This window comes from Ursus americanus, chromosome 5 (genome assembly GCF_024610735.1).
Source record: "Ursus americanus isolate L20-20 chromosome 5, mUrsAme1.1.p, whole genome shotgun sequence".
Taxonomy (NCBI): Eukaryota; Metazoa; Chordata; class Mammalia; order Carnivora; family Ursidae; genus Ursus; species Ursus americanus.
Window position 1 is genome coordinate 21,640,302 of NC_142131.1, and position 25,792 is coordinate 21,666,093.

At 37.7% G+C, this 25,792-nt stretch overlaps 1 protein-coding gene across 4 annotated transcripts in view; it reads right to left on the reverse strand.

The window, feature by feature from the left end:
• The window catches only part of RASA1 (RAS p21 protein activator 1), a 112,077-nt gene extending 103,127 nt beyond the window's left edge, over positions 1 to 8,950 (reverse strand). For all 4 annotated transcript variants that reach the window (XM_087862004.1, XM_087862005.1, XM_045796317.2 and 1 more), the window contains exon 1: positions 7,833 to 8,950. In XM_087862004.1, the coding sequence (XP_087718130.1) occupies positions 7,833 to 8,353 (521 nt within the window). In that variant the 5' untranslated portion in view covers positions 8,354 to 8,950. The remainder of the gene's footprint in view (positions 1 to 7,832) is intronic.
• Positions 8,951 to 25,792: the final 16,842 nt, after the last annotated feature.

Consider the following 25,792-nt stretch of genomic DNA (forward strand, 5'->3'; position numbering starts at 1 on the left):
TATATGATTCCATCTGTACAATGGGGGGGGGGGTGTTTGTATAACGTTTTTTGAAACAACAAAATGAAAAACAGATTAGTGGTGGCCAGGAGTCACAAATAAGGGAGAGGTGCAAGGAGGTGAGTTTGATTATAGAAGGGCGGCAAAAGGAATCCTGGTGGTGATGAAGCTGTTCTGTATCTTTACTGTAGTGATGATTACACAAATCTACACATGTGATAAAACTGCATAGAACTAAATGCATGCTGAACACACACACAATTTTATGCAGAACCAGTGAAATCTGAAGATGTAAATTAAATCAATGTCAACTTTCTGGTTGTCATACCAGATGTTGCCTCTGAGGAAAAAATGGGTGAAGGACAAATGCTTTCTGTATTATTTCTTACAACTAAATGTTAATCTACAATTACATCAAAATAAAATGTAATTTAAAAATCTGAGAGATAAATCAAAATTTAGGTAGGTAGATAGACATGGGTGAGGAGAATCTGGTGCAAAAAGTGATGTAAGTGTCTGAACTGTGAACCCGCAGTCTAATGGGTTATACCTACAAAGAAGTCTTAAAAGAGTTAAGAAGAATCTCTAGGTCTTTCCCTTATGCTTCAGACAGATATATAAGAGAAAGGGAATTTTAAAAGTAACAGCAAGAGAGATTCCAATTGGTGAACACATGGAGGTGGGAGAGTGGCTAGAAGAGTGGCATTCCCAGAGAGAGCATGGACGCTCCGGACCCTTTTCCACATTCCTTGCCCACTGCTTCTCTTCCAGTTGGTTGTTCCTGCGTTATATCTTTTGTAATAAGCTGATAATGTAGCTTGATAAAGCTTGAGGAGGTGTTTATCTTCTTGACACATAGACAAAATAATTTTAAAAAATATACACATACATGCACACAAAATTGTGTAACACTGAATATTACAATAATGAACACAGAATGAATACAGAAATTTTGCTGGAGTAATGTCTCCCCCACGGGCTTTTCCATGGCTACCATCCACGGTCATATGTAGGATCTTTTCACACTGTAATAATCAGACAGGCACCTAAATAATTTTTCCATTTCAACACACATATGGCCCCCCTCCAAATAAAAAGAGAGAGATAAATCACTAACATATAAGGAAAGAAGGTAAAGTATAAGGAAAGTTTTTCTTTCCTACAATGAAAGATAGGAAATAAAAACATCAGGACCCTGTTTCTCAAGTAGTAAATGTGCATCTGATCTGCATCAAAATCACCCAAAGCCATTTTTAAAGAGACAGGGTTATCCAGTGTTATCAGTCAGCTCAGACTACCATAACAAAAACCACACTGGATTGCTTAAACCACAGAAATTTATTTTCTCACAGTTTTGAAAGCTGTGTCCAAGATTAAAGAGTCAGCAGAGGTGCTTTTTAGTGAGCCCACTCTGCTTGGCTTCCTTCTCACTGGCCACCTTCTCACTGTTAACTCACATGGCCTTTTCTCTGTGCATGTGCACTCCTGTGTCTCTTCCTCTTCTAATAACGTCCAAAAGAATTGTGAGCCCACGCTTATGACCTCATTTAATCTTAATCGCGTCTTTAAAGGACCTATACATATACAGCCACACTGAAACTTAGGGCTTCAACCTATGAGTTTTAGGGGGACAAAATGCAGTCCATAATACCCAGTGACCAACCAGCCCTGAAGTATGTTTTATATAAGTGCACATATATATGTGTGTGTATTATACTTAATGGAAGTGGGCAAAGCAAAGAAAAAGTATGGTATTTGCATCAGAATTCCAATTCTATCACTCAGCTTTCCCAATAATAAAAATGAGGAGAATATCAATTCTCACTGTATAGCTGTGAGAAATAAAAGATATAATCTATGTAAAGTACCTAGCATATGGTAAAGGACTAGTAAATCCTGGGCCTCCGCCTTTCATCCCCTCCGCCCCCAAAATTAATTATAAATATTACTCAAATCTAAACATATCTGTAAAATTATGAGAACTGGAATCTGTCCCAGTTCTACCACTACCTAGCTATGTGACCTTAACCAAACTACTCTACTTCTGTATCTGGGCAGTCTGTCAGTCTGCTTCTGCATCTAGGTGATGAGAGTTTCCTCTATTACTAAAATACTGTGTATCTATGCCTACCACTCATGACTATAATATCAAACACCAATACTACAAAAGCTAATCAAACGTTCTAAAAAAACTCCAGTAAAAGAGGATTACGGTATGAAATTTCAATTTATTCTTTCAAATACTTTCATTATTTAAACTCTTCCACAACTATCCTCCAATGTGAAATATGTATCTATACAACACATCTGTAAGATTTTACCATCTTCTCTATTATTAATGCTTCATCTTCCAAGTAGACTGTATATTCTTTTATATTTTTGTTCCCCCAAATGTTCATTGTTTTACTCACAAAAATCACTTAATCATTGAAAGGCCTAAAATCATACCCCAAATCCTGTTGAGATATGATTAGACACACGGAGAAGTTATCAATAAATTGTACATGACAACTGTTTTTAACTTAGCCCACAACTGAAAGGTATTGCAGGTGATTTCAAGATGACACACCTACCACACATACACGGCACATTCAAACTGTGAGCCATAACCAGCATCCATACTCCATAAACGTAGTTTAAAATTAAGATAATGGTCAGAAGCAAAATCTATTGTGAGGATATCTGAATCATTAGCGAAAAACAATTTACCATGTTAAGCCTAAGGGAAGAACCTGTAAGTACTTGCCCTTTCTCCCATCTCATCCCTCACCACTCCTATCTTAGTATTATCTGGTATTACATGTAAATGAATAACACATGAGGTAGGTTGTCACTTTGGTGCCCTCAACAAATCTCACCTCCCAGTATCGATGCCCTTGTACAGTCCCCATCCATACTAAATCTGAACTGGGTCACGCTGTTAGCACTGGTCATTGGTATATCAGCAAACACAAAGAACGCAGACACTTGGTAAGTGTTGGCACAGTGAGGCTTGTCCTCTTGACACCTCCTTCATGACACCCAACTTCCATGCTGTGGAGAAACTCAAGCTAATTAAGTGGGGAGGCTACATAGAGGGAGGTAAAGGGAGAGAGGCAGTCATATATTCTCAGGTATCCACCAGTTGTTCCAGCCATATCAGCTGAGGCATCAGATTTATGAATCAAGAAGCCACCTTAGATGGTACAGCCAACAGATGACACACGGAGCAGTCTCCATCAAGCCTTGCCCAACTTTTAGAATAAAGAGCAAATAAACATTGTTTTAGGTGTAACTATAACTAAACACATGCAAGCCGATTAGAACAGTTCTTGTTATGTAGTAAGCAACCAAGAAATGTCAGCAGTAACAACAGTTATTGTTAACAATTATTTTAAGTTCCATCCCCACCAAGGTATTGTTTTGGGTATCAGAGCTGCTCTTAGGGGCATTCTCTCATTTTCCTAAGGGCCAGTAAAGAGACAGGAGTAAAGCAACCAGAAAGGCCTACGTTTTGCTTTCCCTTTCTTCTTCCTAATTAACAGCTGTCCTTTATATTCCCCTCCCCCACCCCCGGCTCCACACACAGGGTGGAGCCCAATGCAGGGCTCCAACTCAGACCATGAGATCAAGACCTGAGCCAAGATCAAGAGTGGGACACTTAACCCACTGAGCCACCCAGGTACCCCTGTCATTTTTCTTTTTATCTCTGCCAATAATGTTTGCCTGGTTTCCGTGGAGTACCTAATCAATGATCCAAACCAATTCTAGCCTTTGGCTGTGCTCTATATTCTCAGAAACTACAGGCACCTCCTTCACCCTCCTTCCAGACCACTGGCAAATAATTAAGAGTTGAGTAGGGCAGACTCTTCTTTCAGGGTCAAAAGTTTATACTCCTTTAACTAGTAATTCTTTTTTACATGATAGAATCATTAGGCAAAGGGCGTGGGGACCAATAAGGTCTTGTTTAGAAAATAAAAAAGCAACAGGGATAACATACTTGCTACTTCTCAAGGACTTACTGATCCTAATTATATAAATGTCTTATTCTTTTAAAGCCCGTGACCTTTTGTTCATACTTCACTCATGATATTTATCTTAATCTAGCCTGAATCATAGTAGTTGGTTTACCTAATTTCCTATTAGATCTGTAACTGCCCTGGAAGAAAGACTTGAGAAAATGGGCATCTTACTCATTTTTGTATCCCTTAAATTAAGCGCCTACTACACTGATCCACTATTCATACAAATACGGTAAAAAAAATATCTGGGTCCTGGTCAGCAAGCACTCTGTACCTAACTAATCTTTGCAATTCTCACCCCCCATGTTTATTAAGAAATAATGACTCACCCATAGTTATAATGCAATTAGTGACAAAGTTAATGAACACTACGTGTCCTAACATTCACCTCTAATAATTATTTGGCTTAATTAAGAATGATTTTATTTTTGTAGAGATGGTTACCTGTTTTTTAAGGAAAAGAAAGGCATCATTTACATTCCTTATTTCCTTTTCCTTCAAGTTTCAGGCTTGAGAAGCCTGCAAATTAGGTCCAGGGTAAGATCTACGTCACCTGCCAGGAAAATCATATCAAAGGCAAAGCAAGCCTAGTGGAGGCTACAGCAAACTAGAGCTCAGAACTCACCTAAAAGGGGCAACTACTACTCAGCTCTAGCAAGATATAATCAAACAGGAACAGCAACCAGGTAGAGCCAAATCCTGTGATTTTGCAAGTGATGCTAGAAAGTGAGACTTCTTAAATATGAAGTCTTCCTATTTTTAAATGGTGGCGAGTAATTACTAAATGGTCCAAATTCACCAAGAGAAAGCAATATATATATATATATATATATATCTGTGGATTGGATTCAGTCCAAGGGCATCCTGCTACAGCAGGCTCATAGTTTAAAATCTCTACATATAACTGAAAGTAACATGCTTCTTTACTATTAGCTTCACATCTACCCCAAAGAAAGCAGGACCACTAAAAGCAAGTTCATAAAATTAGAAGGTGTACCAGTGACAAACTCCTTTAACTTTTTTCTCTCTTGAAAAACAAATCTGTTGGCAGTTTTAGATACAGAAACTTCTATAGCATAAAAATACATAGGGAGAATTTTTTGCTTTTTAAATTTTCTTCCTCAAAATTTGAGAAAAGGGAAATATTCAAATAAATATAATCGTTAAAATTATACAAACTTTTCTGGCCTTAACCAAACTAATGAAAACACTCAGTGATAAATGAGACAATGACTCCCTGTGCACACAGGAAAACAAGGTACAAAATACTAATGGCATTTATGTATTTGCACTTGTCTATCTATATATTGTCATTTGACTCTCTTGTGACCAACAGCACCAAACTAGATGGATACAAGGTTGAACTCCACGACGAGGGAACCCTACTCTAACAAACCACTGTGGACTCAAACTTGTGACCCAAACCTCCTTAATATCATGCTATCCAATAACTAAAGTGACCACTCACTAGTAAATAAATATTCAATTAGTCCAAGAACATTTCTTATATAATTTTACAAAAGATTTGACGTTATTTAACCAAGTCATTAAAGCCCTTTAAAAATAGGAATTTATAGAAAAAATCTGAATTTCATCTCTAAACCTACTTAATTAACCTGCCAGAAGACTTTATAAAGTCACAATTTTTCATATAATTAATCATGGTAGATAGGCCTTTGGCGTTCCAACCATTCTTTAAAGTAACTATTAGTGAGGGAGTCCCTGTATCAATAGAATTAATAGGCAATTTATTGACAATAAAATTACATTACTGTTACTTTGGGATACTATTTACCAAACACTTGTTATGTGCCAGGCACTGTGCTCAATACTTCGGGTTCTCATTAAACTTTAAAAACAACCATATGATGGAGGTACCAGTATTATCCCCATTTTACAGATGGGGAAACTGACCTTTCCAAGATCACACAGCTATAAGTGGCAGACTCAGGATTCCAACCCAAATCTTGTCTAACTTCAGAATTTGCAAGCTTAAACACTACACTCTATTGCCTGCAGTGACTCTGGGTTGATATCTAAGATAAGGAATAGAGGGAAATTTGTACTTCTCAGTGACAAATTTAAAAAACATACTATAAATGGAGGATACTTTTCAGAACATGATCAATTCTTAGACACACAGTCATACAAATATTATTTTTATTCCCAAATACATATTAATAATGATGGAAATCTCACACAATAGACTTCCCACAATTTCTAAGTACTCATTCATGTTTATTAAAAATTTAATGGGAACGCTCTACATTTTCTGCACAATTTTGCTGTGAACCTAAAATTGTTCTACAAAATAAACATTTCAAAAAAAAATTAGAACTACAATATGCCAAGTATGTCTAATACAATTCAGTTATCAACACTGACATAAGACTATCTTCTTTCAGTATGAAAAGTTGCACTTTAAAACAGCAGTGCTGACTATGTAGTGAGCACTTAAATATTTGACTGATTCTTTCAAAAAAGCTCGAAGGTATGTAAACAGTGCTGTAAAATTAAAATTTTTAACACTCCCAGAACAGACAGAAAGACATCATATGGTAAGTCAGAATAAAATTAGACAAAAAAATTAAACTCCTATTGAGCAATATAAAAGGAATGCAACACTGTTATACCATGGCTGGCATAAATAAGGCTAATTTTACTTTTCCACCTACATCAAAAGATGTAGCCTGAAGTAAAAAATGATTACAGAATCTTTTTCTAATTCATTTTGTAAGTCCTCTCTAAATCCTCCAGAGCTTATCCAAAACAAACAAACAAGAACTTTCAATTGTTCCAAGTGACTGCCAACATATGAACCAAATATTTTTTCCTCTGATACACCACACCAAGGTTGTCAAAATTCTAAAGGTCAAATAATACTGATATGAGGGCTCCACGAAAACAGTTTTGCCATCTATTACCACTTCCCATAAACATTTTCCTCTCATCAAGGTCCATCTTTATAAATACATACCTATGTTCACTTACGAAGGGAACAAGTAAGGGGAAGGTCCTAACTGTATGAAAAAAACCATTTGCCCTATATAATCTACAATATACCGTCAAAACTAATTGTCAAACAGAATACTGTACTGGCCACCAACAAAGTGTCTAAGTGTTAATTTTATTTTACTTCAGAATTGTACTTACAAAGTCTCAACTATAAAAGATTACACTAATATCAATAAACGGGAATTCTATGGCATAAATTACAGTTACTATTAGAAGACAGGCCCTTAATCACACCTGTAATTCACAGAACTCCTTTCCTTTCTCGCTGACCCACATCTTCCTAAGGGATTCGAAGACTTTTCTGCATCGCTATGCTTTAAAGGCATAGGTTGGGATTTGCAGTGCCACAAAAACAAAGCATTCTGACCAATGCATGTTTCAAATGATATCAATACAAAACTCATTCAAATTCTTGTATACTCAAAGCTCCTTATTAATTATCTGGCTTCAACAGGGAATGCACACAAGGTTAAAAGAGACTACGACTGCCTTGGTAGCTGCAAGCTCAGCTGAATCCCAGGACGCCAACCTCAATTTGGAAGAGGCAGAACTATATCCGGTTCTCAATGGATACACATTTTTCCCATGCTTCTCAGTCTCAAAAACTTTACATCTTCCCACAGTTAACAATAAATATACAAAGACGCCAGGGGGTACGTCCGTAGGGAAGATGAATGATCAAATTAAATCCCTACGCACGGAACCTGAAGCTTCAAAACTTTTCAGAACAAATCACAACTGAAAGAACGAGGTAAGTTTTCCCACTTCTTTCCAGGAGCCAGCTTCTCCAATCCCTGAACAGCTGTCTTGACTTACTGGTTAGTTGGAGGAGCAGTCAGCGGGATGGCCACTTCTTCTTCCTCGTATTCTGGTCCATCCAGAGAGTCACCTTCGTCCACTGTTCCCAGGCCCGCGCCCAAAGGGGGCAGCTGAGGAGGCGGCGGCAGAGGAGGGAATCCGCCGCCTGCCCCGAAGGTCTCAGCAGGCAACGAAGTGGTCCCCTTGGCGAGAGCCATCTCTCCTCCAGGTCCGGCGGCAGCGGCAGCACCAGCCACGCCAGCAGCAGCACCTCCCCCTGACAGTCCGGCTTCCCCCATTGCTCCTGCCACAGACCCGGCTCCTAGAAACCCTGACCCCAAAGCGGCTCCGCCAGCCAGAGTCCCGGCCACTCCGGCCTCCGTCAGCCCAGAATAAGGGACGGCTGCCACGGGCAGGGCCGGTGGTATCTTCACTCTACACACTGCCGGATAGGCACTCGAGCCCGCCGCTGCGCCGCCTCCTGCTGCCGCGGCGGTCACCGGGCCGCCCTCCTCACTGCCGGCCTCGGCCGCCATCATGTTGAAGCCCGCTCTACTCTACCCTACCCTACCCGCCCGGGAGCCCCGGGGGCCACCAGGCCCGGGCTCCGAGCCGCCCCACCCAGGCGCGTCCCCCTTCAGCTCCCCAGGCGGAGGAAACAACAACAAAAGGAGAGAGCCCGCCGCCGCGCCCCCTCCTCGGGCCACAGCCCAGGCTCCGGAGCTGCCCGGGTTACGGGAAGCGAAGTGGGCAAAAAATCCAACGCCTGCACAAACGCCGCCCCAAACCTTCACCTTACACACCCACACTCACGCACATACACATGCACCGAAGTAAAAAAACTTCCTGGCTGCACTAAAGAGGAAGGGAAGCACAGAGGAAGCGGCTGGGGCGGCTGCCGCTCCTTCAGCCACCGCCGCCGCCGCCACCGCTTCTTCACCACCCTAGTTCCGGCCACCCCCACCGCAGCCACCGCCGGTGCCGCTGCTGGGGCTGGGGCCACTGCAGCCGCTTCATCCTCCACCAGGCTGGAGATGGGAGGGGTGGGGAGAAAAGAGGAAGGGGGGCGGGGTAGTGGGGAAATCGACTGAACTGCTCCCAACCTGGAGAGCTCAGTGAAACCGACTAGAGAGAATGGAAGGCGGGGCACCAGAGGAGGAGCCGAGGAAAGGAAGGGCGGGGGAGGAGGGCGAGGGCAACTTCTGCGCAGGCGCGTTCCTGGCGCCGGGGAGAGGGTGCTGGGCCTGAAGGGAGGAAAAGGAAGAGTCGGGAGGGAAGGAAGCGGCGGGGGCGCGCGTGCGCGGCCGTACTCACTGTTTCGCTGGGTTTAGAGCGTGCGGTGGCGTCGCCGTTTCTCCGGTCGGTGTCGCGGACGGTGGCGCGCGCCTGCTTCCCTGGGTTTTGTTTGACGGGCAGAGGGTGCAGAGGGGAGGAGTGGGTACCCGAGCACGCGGCCGCTCGGCACTGTAAAAGCAGGAGAGACGAGACGGACCCGGAGGGGTGGAGAGGAAGGAACCGAGGAAAAGGGAAAGGAAGATGCCGCGAAGCCAGTTCCCTGCTTCTTGACTGGTAGAAAAAACACCTTTAGTCAGCGGCGCAGTAACCAGACGGCCAAGGCCCAGGGGTAGGGGGATTGCTTCGAAGTTCGAGGCAGTACTACTAATTTTTTTGTTTTCGTTTCATACTAGAAGAATAGATGAGAAAGCCAACTCAATGTCATTCATTAGGTAGGTGGATAAGAAAAGTATTGTGTTGCTAAGCCCTGTACTATTCTAGAAAAGTGGTTGGGAAATGAGAAAATGCAATAACTATATGATTATTCCGTGCTTTAAAAAAAAATGAAATTTTAAACTGCGTTCTGAAACTCAAGAGAAGTAAACGAAATAGGGGAGCCTCACGGGGAGGGCTAAGAATTTTAGTAGAAATGGTGATTGTAAAGTCGCATTTCTAAGAGTATAGACATTCTGTTTTCTTCACTCACATCGCCATCTCTCCTCTCTGTCCTATCTCTCCTCCCTTCCTCCCCCCCCACTCTTAATAGTGCCATCGGAAGTCTGTTGGGTACTAATGAGGTGTGTAGAGGAGGGGTGCCACAAACAACACTCATTTGTGTGCAGAAGGCGGGTCATGTTCCAGGATGCATATGTGAAGCATAGAGAACCTTGAACAAGGCAAATGTCAAGGTTTTCAAAGTGCCAGATACAATTATGCATAGTTTCAAAAAATTACCAATAAACTGAAATCTCACACTAAATATAGCTGGAGACATGGGTTTTGTTTTGTCTTTTATGCTAGAATATATATAAACTATTATGTGCATTCATATAGGTGGAGGACTCATTCCTATTGTTTGAGATTACAGTATGGATAATTTGCCCTTTGCATTCATATATTGTTCTTTTAAATTCTCCCAGGAGGAATCCCACATTGAATACCTTTAAATATTGGTCTTTGAGCTCAATGTTTCTTCTGCTAAAGATGATGAAACCAACAGAGGAGCACAAAGGGGATGAGTAGGAACTCTTAACAGAGATCCAGGAAAAAAAGGAAAAGACCACCAAAAGAGGTGGCAAGGTGCACACAAGATATTTTCCTTTTCTTTAGAAGTTTGCACAAACCTATTTGCCAAATCAGTGACAAACTTGCTTAATCCTGAGGACTCCTTCATGGTGCTTACCTCTTAGTATACCACTTGAGAGAGCGAAGATGAATTAGTCACAAGAGTGGTGTTAGACCAGTGTTATTCTAGGAACTTGTTAGTGCAAATTCTTGGCCCCATCCCAGACTCTCTGAATCAGAACTCGCAGAAATCTGTTTTAATAGTCCCTCCAAGTTTACACATTTAAGAACCACTATACTATAGTATGCTAATCAAGAAGGAGGTATACAGTACCTAAAATGGTTTTGAAAGAAAGAATAGATGAGAAAGCCAACTCAATGTCATTCATTAGGTAGGTGGATAAGAAAAGTATTGTGTTGCTAAGCCCTGTACTATTCTAGAAAAGTGGTTGGGAAATGAGAAAATTCATAATGAAGTAATTTCATAATACTGAAGAGAATAATGCAATCCTACTTCTTACAGTTGCCTCCCTGGAACAATTTTTCTTTTTCTTTTAAACTTAGACCCTCAAAAAAGAGAATCTCAAAGTACCAATTCCACCCACTCGCAACAAATTTTCTTGTAGTCTGTGGTTGAAAGCCACAGTGCGTTAGCATCCCAGTCCTCCAACACTCCCACCCCAAATACCACCCTCAGCCTTTGAATGTAGGACACTGGCCTAGCAGGTTATCACCAACTCTTATCACTGATCTCTGAGTGTTCACACGTATGCTGCCTAATTCACAAAAGTGCCTTCTTTCCCCTCTTGAAAATTCTTTAGCAAATAAAGGCCAATATTTAATGCAGTCCAACACCAATTATGGACCGAGTTCTATTGTTTTCTAGTTCCTTACAGGTGTATGTACCTACAAACCTACTCTGCAGATACGTGTAGCCTATCCTGCCTAGCCCAGTGCTAGGCATCCGTGCCAACGGCTTTGAACAGGCCTCCATTCCTTTAACAAATTCTGGATTAGATCAGCCCACATCTTTGGACATCAGTTGCTCAACTAGTAGGAAAAAACCTACCATGTTTGTCCATATATCAGCCTAATACCAATATCTTACCATATATTCGATCTTAGAGTTGTGCTGTCCTTTTTATCCAAAGAGATTAACACATATCTTTCATGAGGTATTTCCAAATACCTGATATACTCCCTTTATTGGACGGATCTAGGCTTTGATCTTTCCTATTCCTTGTGTGCTTCCTGAATCTCAAGTCCGTCGTCTCTCTTCAGTGACATTTTATTTTTATAAAAGGGTTATATGTTTATACCTCATTTTTTGTCTGTTGCCTTTTTTCTTTTTCTACTCACCTTGACCTTCTGTCCTCTCATTTATAGTCCCATGTTCTCTTTTCTCCTGCTAATTTCTTTCTCAATTTCTATTTCTGTGTTTCTTTTTCTGTTCTTTCAAGCCCTGTATTTCCTAACTCCTTGAACTTTCATGAGTCATACTCCTTAAACTTTCATGAGTCAAAAACTGAAGAACACTGTAAAAGAACAAAAAAAAAACTATGAAATATCTATGTAGAGAGAGGCATTACAGAGATTCTGCAGGAGTTGATGTTAGATGTGGTGTTATGTAACATCAGTTAACAAAGGGAAGTAAACAGTCTGTTAATTAAATTCACAGATAATATTAAACTAGGAGGTACTAAAAAACAGAACAATATACAAAAAAAGAGGAAAATTCAAAATAGCATTTACCTTGAGTAAAACAATCTTTGATATCTATGACTTTAGAAAACTTATCCAGTTATTGAATTAAATACAGTATTTAATGAAAAATAAATAATCAAAAATGTTGGGCAAAGACTTATGGGTGAAAAGAATCTAAACATTTTTAATTAAAAAAATAATTTGGCTCGTTCTGATTTTATTGGCAACTTAAGTATGAATGCAATACATTCCAATGTATTTTTTCAGTTTTGATACCTCAGTATGTGAAAAGGTAATTCTTAGGCAGTAATACAATTTTAAAGAACCTCAAAGGGCTTAGAGCAAATATATGAGTTGTGTCTGAGGGGAAAACTAAGCTGGAAGTGATAAAGTACTTACAGCTGTGTTTGAAGAATCCCAAATTGTGTTTCATGCCCTGGTACATACTCAGCTACACAAACAGGCTTCCAAGTTCATCTAAATAAAATCAAAAGGTTTCAATGACCCAAAAAAATCTTGAAAAGAAGCTTTTACTGCTAACCCCTAATATTCCTACTTCATTAGCTGACCTCATCTTAAAGTCCTCAAGAGCACACATTTCCTGATTAGGGAGCTGTTTTAAGAAAATAATATTGAGGAGATACAGGTTAAAGGAAATTATTTTAATGAAAAAATAAATAGCTCTGCGGAGATTACAGTATGTGGTTTAATAACTAAATAAGATTTATGAAAATTATAAACACTGAAGAAATTAAATAATAGTATGATATCTCAGGCTGTAAAATAAACTTCAAAGAAAATTATCAGAAGCCGTCTTCTGATGGCTAAAGGAGCTTAGAGCAGTTGGATCTAAATATTCTTTCTCTTGAAAGAAGAGTTGACAAACGTCTTTATTTTTTATTAGTTTATTCTTTTTTTTTTTAAAGATTTTATTTATTTATTTGACAGAGATAGAGACAGCCAGCGAGAGAGGGAACACAAGCAGGGGGAGTGGGAGAGGAAGAAGCAGGCTCATAGTGGAGGAGCCTGACGTGGGGCTCGATCCCGCAACGCCGGGATCACGCCCCGAGCCGAAGGCAGATGCTCAACCGCTGTGCCACCCAGGCGCCCCTTATTAGTTTATTCTTATTCTTCTATCTTTATTTTGCTGATTTTTCATTATTCTTTACCAGAAATTCTCCTCTTTCATTATTTCTAATCCTTTTTCTTTGCCTACCGTTTTCCTCTGACCAGAAACATTTCTGTATTTCCTGACTATACCTTGGTCCCTTTGCATGATAGTGCTCTATGGGAGAAGTGAAAGAAAAAAGGCAATGGAATGGTTTCGGGGCAAGGGAAATGGGAGAGTCAGGATGACTAGGACTCTGGTCCATGTGTTCTTCATCATTATACTCCCATACTTTGCCTGTGTCAGCTACATTTTACCACCTGAAGCACAGTCAGGAAATCCAACTAATCTTTGGCCTCTTCACTTTAGAAGTTCTGCAGAATCTCTAATTCAGGTTGCATCCTTAGGTCTACATGAAAATCCCCTGGTAACCTCTCCATCTCTAAATTCAGTTAGCACATCAAATACACAGGTTTCTTTACAATGAAACGGTTAAGCGTGCCTTAAGTATAGATAAAATAAGGTGAGAGTTTTAAGTATATCAGAGGTTGTAAGTAACATAACGTTACAAAACTAAAATGACCTTTCTTAAATATTGCCAACTATAATTACTTCTCAATTCATGTTCCTTTGAAGAGATTTTCAACTTCACCTGTTAACCTGTTAACACTTCTCAACTTCACCTGTTAACCTGTTAACACTTCTTTATTTTTTAACTTTCTCTTCATTCTTTATCTAATTGTTAACAAACATAACACATAGAATAGCAGTGATTTCTAGATTTCTGAATTTTACAGACTACTAACGCTTCAACAAAAATTGAAAGACTACTAAATTGTTATGAAGTTGCTGACTTTTGGTTTTATTGTTGTTATTAACTACTAATTCCTACCACTCTATTTCATACAAGGAAAGGACATTTCAAGGCAGAAAGAAAGGAGGGTGAGGGAGGGAGAAAAAAAGGGGAAGGAATTAATTTCAATAAAAAGTCTTTTGATTACATAAATTTAGCTTCATGAAAAGTGCATCAAATATTATGTCCTTTTTCATTTTCCCACAGATTTATTAAAAATTGGCATTGGTTTGCTGACAAGGTATCTTAGTCTGGGCTTCTCCAAAAGCAGACTCTGAATTAAGACTTGAGTGGTAAGTCATTTGGGAGGTGATCACGAAATTTCAGACAGAGAGTAGGGAAGGGAAGGAAGCCTGTACAAGATGTGTTAATGAGCAGGTTACTGCTATGAGCAACTGGGGCTCAATCTCACTAGGGAGCCCTGGGAGACAACGCAGAGTACCCCTGAGAATTGTCACACCTGAGGGACAAAGAAACTGGTTTTTGCTCTTCAGCTCCCATTTGTCATTGATTGAGGGCTACTCCTAAGAGTATCTCCTCTCCAACCCCTCTACACTGCTCTCTTTGCAAGCTGAGTGTCTCCCAGGGCTAGAGAAAGCTCTCAAGTAGAGAGTTAACTGGTGTTTGTAGTGAAAGGCTATTACATGCAGAGAAAAGGTGAGTGTCAAACGGGTATGGAGTTGGTAAGGACAGTACCTGCTGTCCTGGGATTTGAAAACCTCTGTGATGAAGAACTTACTTCTGTTAAATATAGGTACTCTGGAATGTTATTTGTTACACTTAAGCCATTTTATATTTAATTTATCCTACTCTATGACCTACTAACTTTATTTAGCACAACTGACTAAGAGGCTTCTTCAGTGTTAATCATAGTATAGCTGGAACGAGAACTCATCATTTCCCAGTAATGCGTATTATCCCTGGAACAATGCTAATCAGAGGGAGTGGTTTTCTAAGACTCTCCATTTATTGCTTGATATCAAACATATCGCTTATTTTTTAACAAGTATTTTGATCTAGATTATAGAACAGAAGCGAAGGTGGTTATGCATTGGACATAAAATAGCTTATTGATAACCAATGGAAAAAAAACTAAAAAAAAACTATTATGAATATTAAATTAGCATTTTTAAGACATAATATGATAGTATGTTTTACTTTTTTTAAGATTTTATTTATTTATTTGATAGAGCACAAGCAAGTGTAGCTGCAGGCAGAAGGAGAGGGAGAGGGAGAAGCAGACTTCCCGCTGAGCAAGGAGCCTGATCCAGGGCTCGATCCCATGAATCTGGGATCAGGACCTGAGCCAAAGGCAGACGCTTAACCAACTGAGCCACCCAGGCACCCCTAGTATGTTTTACTTTATTAAAAGTGGTTCAAAATTCAGGCTTCTTATTTGTAGAAAATTTTAAAGTCATCCGAGTGCTTTCTCATGCATTGTCTTTCTCACAACTCTGAAAAAGTATGACAATACTATTATTCTCAGTTGACAGATCTGTAAGCTTTTGAGTACCAAAGGTGTGGTCAATTCACCTCAAGTAATGGTGGTTCATTATAAGGATGCCTGGGGAAGTATGGTAGGACAAAAAAACTGTCCCACAATAAACTGTCTAGCCTCATAGGGAACTGTAATGTCTTTATTGTTCAGGACCCAGAAGCAGCCCTAGGGAACTAACAGGAATGTTTGTGGTAATGCCTGAAGAATGAGGACCATGTTATTATCTCCTTCAGTGGCAGCATCATTCCCATGACTCAAGTGCTCAGTCACTACTATATTCTGTTTCTCTGCTCAACATAGCCCCTGATTCTACTGATTCTGATTATACCTCCTGTATTAACCAGCTCTCTTCATGCCTATCTCATAATTCCTGCTTATTTGTGGCTTCCACAACTTCCTTGCTTCCACTTAGAAATATTTATTAAGTGCCAGGGAAACAGTGGTGAGCCAAAATAGGTGTGGTCCTTGCTTTCATGGAGCATTCAGTTTAGAGAGAAGCAGACGTTTCATCAACTAGCCACGTAAATAAATGCAGCATATGAAACTAAGGTAAATTATATTAGGGAAAGAAAAGCTGAAATGACTTGAAATCTTTATGGTTTTTACAGTCATTCAACAGAGTCTTTGTTGAGTGTTCACAGAGTGTTACGGTATAATAGGACAGACAGTGTATCAGCCCCAAAACTGGGATGCTGGGACAGAAAGACTGGATTTAAATCCTTCCTCTGCCACTGCTAGCTCTAAAACCCTGGTCAAGTTACTTAACTTCTCTGAGTCTCAATTTTCACATCTATTATATGTATGGATAGCAATATCTGTTGGCTTAGGTTGTGTTCCTCCAGAGGCAGATCCCAATATTAGAATTGGTTTGTAGGTTATTTGGGAGGTGATCCCAATAAGCTGGGAGTACTTATTCTCCAACTCCCTTCCATCTATGGTGAAGGCTGCTGTGAGATTCTTTAAACTGCTAAACTTCTGAGATGTCCCATGCTCACAGGCAGGAAAGAACTCCTAGTCACCAGGTAGATTCCATGACCATGCGCTAGAATGGTGGGTGGCAAAGGAACATGGTGGGGTACTGACAGCCTTTAAACCCACCTTTAGGAGGTTTTTATGAGGATTTGAGATACCAACATAATGGAACAAAATAGGAGCTCGAAAAATTGTATCCACTACAATAGATAAAAGTCTTGTTGAGAGGATGAGATATGCACTTATGAAATAGTAACATAATAATAAATATGATGTAAAATTCAATATATAATTGTTAACATGAGCTAACATGTTACAGTACTGCAGTGGTAGTCCAGAAGAGTCAAGTAGTTTGTGCCCTAGAGAAAAGGTCAAAGCTTTTTTGTTTCTTTTTCTTTTTCTTTTTTTTTTCTTTTTTTTTTTTTTTGAGCTTCTATTTAACTTTATTAACTCCTTTAGTAGTAAAAGAGTGACTGGATCTCCCAGGCAAGGAGATAAGGAGAGGTGAGAAGACAAGATGAACATTTTTTCTGTGGTAAAAAAGGAAGTAGCCCTCCTTACTAGAGCAGTGAATTCATAACCAGAAAGCAAGATGAAGGTTAAGTCATAAGTTAGGGCAAAGTTATGGAAGTTTTAAAAAGCTAATCAGAGGCATTTGGATTTCATCTTCAGGCAAATAGGCAGCTTCTGAAGATGGCTGAACAAGGAAGACCATCATGGTAACAAAAATCTAAGGATAAACATTAAGTCTTAGATCTTGAAAGGGACATTGGAGTTCATCTTGTAGAAGTTCTACCCAATACAAAAGGTCTTTCTAGAGAAGTCTGTGACTTGGTAGAAATGTGAATATTTTCAGTGATTCAATGTTCATAAGACATGGCATTAGCTGTGTTAGAAAATGTGCAGAAATGTGCTCCTGGTGACATCCTCACACTGGTCCTAGTTCATGTTTCTATATTTATGTTAAACACAGAGCCCTTAAAATACTTGAAGATAACTAATAAGTCCTCAAGCCATCTTCCTAAATTCTAAATGTTGGGAGTACCCTTGGCTTTCTTCCCTATCTACTGCTCTTTCTAGATAATTTGATTCAGATTCATGACTTTAAAAACCATATATATGCAGATAACTCCAAAATTAATATCTCCAAACCCTAGCCTCTCCTCTTAGCCCAAACTGTCCCTTGGCATCTCCATCTATCTCATCTCCAACAAAAAAGTCTTGAATTTACTACACATAAAACTTCTTCCCCTAGTATCCCCATGTGGTAAATGGTAATATCAACCATTTCCTTCATGGCCAGGAAACTAGATAACATTGATTCCTCTTTCTCTCACATCCCACATTTAATTTATCAGTGTATCCTCTCAGCTCTGCCTTCAAAATATATCCTATATTTCATTGCGTTTCAATCTTAATTGTGACTACCCCAGTCTAAGCCACCAACATCTCTTACCTCACCTTCTATAATAGAATTGTATGGCAGTCTTCGGCTTCCACTTTTCCTCCTCTTGTCTATTCTACACGCATTAGCCAGAATGACCTTTTTAAAATGCAAATCAAATCACTTCACATTACTTTTTAAAATCCTCCCATCACATGTAATAAAATGCAAACTTCTTCTCATGATCTATAAGGCCTTACGTGACTTGGCCTCTGCCTCTCATAAACCTCACCGCCTACCACACACCCCCCACCTCTCACCTATAGTCTTGTTACACTGAATGTCTGGTTGTTTCCTGAATATACCAAGAATCCTACTATCTCAGAGCCTTTAGACTTATTATACCCTCTGTATGAAATCCTCTTCAGTGGAGTTTTGCCTGGTTTACGTCCCTTCATCAAGACCGCTCAAATATCATGTCCTCATAAAGTTCTTCACTGACTGCTCCAACCACAAAAACCTTCCACTTACACTGTTTGATTTTTCTTCTTACTGCTTTTCAGTGCCTGAAGTTATGCTGTATTTTTGTTTACTTGTTTTCTGTCTGTCTCCACAAATAGATTATAAGCTTCATGAGGACAGGATTTCTGCCTATCTTAACTGCTATGTTCCACTTGCCTCGGGCAGTATCTGCCACATAGTGAGTGCTCAATAAATCTCTGTGGAAGGAAAGAACAGATAAAAAAGAAAGAAGGAAGGAGCTAGAAATTTTGGAAATTCATATCCCACTGTTGAAAAACATTGCATTTACAACAATTACCATTGAAATATTTCCCTATGAATTCTCCCCACTGCTATATTCATACAATTCAGTATTTAATGTGGTGCATTCTTAATTTTTTAATAATATTTATTATTTCAAGCTTTCAAGATTTTTTTTTTAAAATCCACATTATATAATACAGTATCTTGACTATTTCTTCTACCTTTTTGGTATTTATGATGGTTATCTTATGTATCAGCTTGGCTAGGCTATACTAGCCAGTTATTTAATTCAATACTATCTAGGTGTCCCTGTGAAGGTATTTTGAAGATGTGGTTAATAGTTAATTATAAGTAAAGGGGATTACCATCAATAAGGTGCATGGGCCTCATCCAATCAGTTAAAGGCCTTATGAGCAAAAACTGACATTTCCTAGAGAAGACATTCTGCCTCAAGATTGCGATGTCAACTCTTCCGAAGTTTTCAGTTTGCTGACCTGCATTTCAGATTTCAAACTTGCCAGCTCTACAACTGTATAAGCAAATTCCTTAAAAATCTCTCTCTCTCTGAGATATGTATCTATATCTATATGTCTATCTATATAGAGAGGAGCAGATATCTGTAGATAGATAGATCTATCTATCTATCATCTATCTCCTATTGGTTCTGTTTCTCTAGAGAACCCTGACTGATTCAATGCCTGATTATGTGAAAAGCAAATCATATATATTATCACCCAAATCCAAATCAGTAACACGATGAACAGAACAAATACAAAACTAGCAACCTCTCTATGTGGACATGAATCCATTATTTAATACTATTTAGGTGTATTTGCTCAGCAAGCAAAAAATCCTCTTAGCCTACCTTTATCTTATTTCTACGTGTATTACAAGTGATTTTGAAAAATACCTTGCTAATTTCAAAAAGAATGTCTATAGCACTTTTTCTATCAATTTAACAACTTTATAAAAAAAATAAAGGAGAGCTTGATATATCTTGTTATGAAATTCTTCTTGATGATCATAACTTATTCCACACTCAAAACAACTGGTTAATAATGTTTTCTAAAGTTTTTTTAGGCACTGGTGTATTATTAAGCATGTCTGTAAAAAAATTTTTTTAATAGAGGAAAGAGCTAATATTTAAAAATTCTATTCTGTGTTATATGTCATCTCAACTCATTTAATCCTGTCAGTGACCTTATAGAATAGATATTACTATTTCCATTCAGTAAATAAGAAAATCAAAGCTTCTAAAAGTTTAAACTACTTGCCAAAGTCACACTGTATCACAGTACTCTTCCAGTCAGAACATGTATCCAACACCTACCTTCCGGTTTCTCTTGTAATTATTACAATAACTCATCCAACTTATCAGGGAATCCATTATTACATGTGTAAGTTCTTTCAGTAGACTAACATTAACACATAATTTTTATGACGGAGCCCATTTTAAGCAACCATGTTCCCCTTTCATATTATCTAACTTATCTTGGATCACAGGTCCTTCTCAAATTGATTTCCAATCAAACCCTACTCAGAGTCAACTGGGGTTAGGAATTGAAAGGAATTGGTAACTGACTGGATGTGAGAAGCAAAAAAGACAGAGGTTTTTTGGGTTTTTGCTTTTTAATGACTCCAGTACATTAAGTCTAAGATAGCACTGGTAGATTGTATTGATCACGAGTTGCTCTCTATCTGTAAGAAGATTATATGTACCCACGTATGACCATGTGACTTGTAGTGCCTACCTATCAATGGAGTATCCTCTCTAGCCCCATTGTCGGGTTTGGTCATGTGATTTGCTTTGGCCAATGATATATAAACAGAAATGACTTACACCACTGGATATTTCTGCCAATAATCTTCTCTTTCCCATTGCCATTAGAATAGAATGTTGTAGGGGTGCCTGGGTGGCTCAGTTGATTGGATGTCCAACTCTTGGTTTCGGTTCAGGTCGTGATCTCAGGGTCCTGGGATCGAGCCCTACCTTGGGCTCTGCACTCACTGCAGAGTCTCCTTGTCCCTCTCCCTCCCCTTCTGCTCCTCACCCCCTCTCTCCCCCACCAGGCTCACCTGTGTGCACACATTCTCTCTCTCAAAGGAAGGAAGGAAGGGAAGAAGGAAGAGTAGAATGTTCTATGTAAAGATTAGTCCTTCAGTCAAGGTCCCAGAATAAGAAGATACATTGGAGCAAAACCATAGGCAAACTTGTTGACAAACATGTAATGTGAGGAGGGAATAAGTCATTGTTATTTTAAGTAACACATTTCTGGTATCATTTGTTACTGAAGCAAAGTTGACTAATAAAGGCAAAGGGTCTATCACAAAATCAAATACAATGAAAAGTAATGGTGATTTAGGATTATGCTAATAGATCAAAAATGCTACAAGTTTATATAGCCTAGAATCTGAATTATAAATAAGCTTTTGCTACCATTTGGAAACAACCAAAAATATCTTCTGTAAGATTATGAAGATTATTGAAGAACAAAAAGCCTTTAAAATTTGAATTATGTGGATAACTGTCTACATAGCCATAGCTAGGTCAAAATGCATTAATTTATAGACAGAATTTGAACAATCATGATAGATAGCATAGATAATTAGGTTTTTGTTTGGGATGAGGAGTGTCTTCTCTTGGACTGAGGTATTTGAATTGATTTTCTATTTTCAGTTTGCCATTCCTCATTTGCCTTATTAACAAGTCTTAAAGCTGATGAGGGTTTCTGAATCTGTACTTTGTTACTTAGTATAAATATTTTTTTATGTCTTGGCTAATAAAAACGATATCCATTAAATTTCTATACTTTGGAAATGTTTGAACCAACTAGAAAAATATATCAAGGATTTTTTTTAATTAGAAAAACCAAAACAAATATAGTAGGTTAAAAAATACAGTGCCATGTTATTTTCCTGGTCAGTTAAAAATTTCTGACCTATGCATATAGGTTGACTTATTTAAAATTGTGCTTTACTCAAGTACAATATTCAGTCTTTTAAAACTTGGCATTAACCAAGGCATGAGATGATTTTGGCCTGAAGTTTCTTAAATGCATTATGTATTGATGATCTTATTTCCTGAGTTTTCTGACTGAGATCATGGACAATATGCTGCTTATATAATCTTCATTCTTAGATGATATAGTATGTTCAGCTTTTTGAAATGTTCTACTAAACCAATTATAACATTACAGCAATAAATTCACCTAATTAAAGAAGTTTTGAAAGATTATGTGGTTGTATGTATTATTTTTTTTCTATATTCTGCAACTATAAAGGCTTTATATCATTCATCTGATGTGAAGAAAAGTTCTAACATTTATTAAAGGACTAAAACTTTGTGATTCATTTTCATCTAAAACAATTTGCTGTCCCTTATAGTAATTATTTTTATTTTTAAAATTGATTTGAAATTTTCTTTTTGATAAGTAGACAAAATATTAACATTTCATTTCATTTTATATAGACTAGATATTTTAAGACTTTTCTGCTGTTCCATGTTATAATAACAGTACTTATTTCTAAAAACTTTATATTAGTCTTATGTTCTGTTACAGAAAATATTTCATAAATTTTTAATTTTTGATATATCAACATTTATTTTTACTTCTTTAATTAAAATAAAGTGTTAGGAGAAGATAAAACCAGGCAATGCTATGACAAGATTTATGGATTCTGTAGGAAAAGAACACCGTGATTATGGCAGGTCTTGTTAGTTGTTTATCCATGAACTTCTTCCTACCTCCTTTCTTGCTGACTGAATTTTGATTTTGTTTAGGATGGCAATGATTCTAGCCTGAGCAATGAATCCCAACTGCTCCAAGCCACTCTTTAGCAATCCTGTTCCCCTTTAGCAGACACTTAATTTTCCAGCCACCCTTGCAACTCAACATGACCTACGATCCACTTGGGTTCCTTAATGGTTTCTGGATTTGTGTCACAGTTAAAAAGACCTTCTTCATTGTTGCACCAATTTTAGAAATTTCTCTAGTTATCTTCTGGTGTTTTTATGGTTTCCAATTTTAGGTTGTTTAAATCTTTAACTTACTTGGAATTTATTTTGGTATAAGGAGTGAAATAGTCATCCACCTTTTTTTCTTTCTCTCTAAATATAACTTCATCCTTTCATACACTTAGTCATTGTCTTTACTTTTTTTTCCCATTACACACTTACCCTGGTTTAAAACATTTTTGATTCTCAGAGTGAGGTATTATTAAAAGGAGGAAGTAACATTAGGACTCTCATATTTTAATTATCTTTGGCATTCAGGGAAAGCTTCTATTATATTTTAAAGTTTGAATAATGGGAGATCAAGAACAACCTGCTAGAAATACCTCTTCCTTCCTCCCCTTTATGTAAACATCCACGTTAGAGTGAAAATACCAAGGAGGAAAAAAGAAACTTCCACAAATATATGTGAAATATGATGATTTATCCAAATTTTTGTTGAAAATTTTTTGGGTGTCAAAGAGATTTCTGGCCCTATACTTTTTAAAAGCTAAACAGAGACCTTTTTAAATTAAATCCTGTATTTTTAACAAAGGAAGGAATCACTTCTTGCTTTTTATAGAGGAGATATGCTTCGTATATCCCCTTTTCCTCTGAATGGATCATGGTTCTCTTTACAGATAGAAATAGAATACAACCATTCAGAGTTAAGATCTAGGTTAGGAACATAAGTTTACAGGAAGATTCCCTTTAAAATAACAGGAACCCTTATTAATAGATTTGAGAAAAGACAATTTTTTACAAAACTGGCAAACACAAATACTTGTTGAAGATGGGTGATGATGGTACTTGGAGGTTTATCATCCTATTCTTTCTGCTTTTATGTACATTTGAAAAGCTCCATAATGAAAAGAGTGATATTTTAAATATTTATTAATCATTGATGCCTAACTTTTTATAAAGATTCTTAGAACAATGGGGGAGGAACTTCCAGCAAGAGGTGAGGAGGGCTCACTTCAGAAGAATGCATTCACATCAACTACCACCTGGAAATAAAGTTATCATTTCCCAAGCATTTGGAAATAACCCTTGTCCATCCAAGAGGAAGGAAAAGCCTGAAAGGAGAACAGGACAAAATCTTCAAAATGTAATACAGAATGAATCTGAAGACATCAAACATTCTTGAAAACAATGTCTTTCCATTAGACTAAAGTTGTATTACATCACTCCATGAGTGTAGCTGACTAGTTGTTATGAGTCAACATCACACCCCAACTTTTAGGACATTATGTCATAGTTTTGCAGCTATTTATTATTTCTTTTGTGAACAAAGGGTCTTTCTCTTCACTATCATTTTGAGCTGTTCTAAATTTAGAATCTAAAATATAAACGGCATGGCATTTAGATTATTAAGGACTAGTTAATTAACAAATATAAATGATATTAAATATCATATATTAATTATATAATATATTATCATATATCTATCCTCTGATTTCCATTTCATTTCTAAGATTCAAATATTCTTTGATTTGAAATGAAGAATGAAACGTGAAACATCTTGGTGTTCATTAAAGCCACATTTGTGTTGAATTCTCACTCAAATTTTTCTAAATCTTATAGCTTCATTTTTTATCAATATTGAGTTCTGCAAAAATGTGATTAAAAGAACAAGAGAAAAATGGTGAATGTGGTATGATTTCCTCCTAAGCCAGATCCCTCTTGTAGGTGACTGAAGCCAAATGTTACATCATGTTTATTCTCATCTTCATCTCCACCCAGCCCCCCAAAAAAGAAAGAAAGGAAAGAAAAGAAAAAAATTTTTTTAAAAATAGACAATGGCTGAAAGGGACCAGGACACATACCAAATCAAAATCATTTTCAAATATGTCACAAAGATGTTAATGAGAAGAACTGTAATACAAAATGACTCATTTTAAGTAACAAAGAAATGGCAAACAGAAGGAATAGATAAGAGAAAAAATAAACAATATGAAGGTGGGGAAGGGAATTGTATTTTGTTATTGTTTGTATTGTTTTGGCTGGCAGGGAGAGCAAGGAATTTTGGGGAAAAGAAGATGTATAAAGAAGACTTTTATGAAGTTTTGAAGAGTGATTGGAATATGCATACTATGCTTTTAGAGTCATATCTGTATTTATTTTGGATGTGTTTCTAGGTTGACATGAATCTATCTGAAGTTGAAATAAAGTAGGCCCAGATTCCTTCAACTTCCAGTTCAATAAAATGAGCTTCACTCACGTTAGCCTAAAGCATGAGTGTTGACGCTGCTTTTTAAGGTCACTATTTAAAAAGATGTGAAGTTAATTTTATTATCAGTGACTCAAATATTAGTTAATGTTAAATCAAAGACTGGGAGAAGACTCTATATATTGGAAACTCTCATTGCTCATTCATTTTCCCACTAAATTCCGATACAGTATTGGTAAAAAGATCACAGGCATTGTTTTTGCCTAGAACAGCTTGTGTTCCAGATCCACCACATACAAGGCCGGTGATTTTAGGCAAATCGAACTTAACGGCTTCTATTTCTACATATGTAAATTAAATGATTATATTTTTTAGTTCTAGAAGTTCCATTTGGTATTTTTCTTTTCAAAATTCCCTGATACTGTTTGAGAATGTCATTTGTTTTTCTAAGTTTTTTTAATCTTGAATCATTTGAACATACTTATGCTGAAGTCAATATCTAAAAATTCTACTTTCTAAAGTTCTTGGGGTCTAAGTATGCTGTTTGTTGTGTGTGTTGACTTAAACTGATGATGGATGATTTTTCTCATTTATTTCGTAATTATGGATAGTCAGTACATTTGAATCAGAGCTTTATTTGCGGCAATCCTGCATGATGTCCTTTTAGAATGGTTTGTACTTTCACATGTGGGCAAGATGGAGTAATGGGGACTATATTTACTCTCCTGCCTGAAACAACTAAAATTTTGGATAAAATATATGAAACAACAGTTTTTAAAGACAACACACATTAAGCAACGAGGACAATGGTCTTTCAGAGATGGGAAATAAATGAGGTAAGCTCCATGATTAGGACGGTTTCCAGGGAAAAGGCACACAGAAAAGGCCTAGCAGGGTTTTTTTTTTTTTTTTTTTTTTTGAAGTGAAAAAATGGAATTGGGAATGTGGAAGACCAAGGAAGCTAGAGATTACAA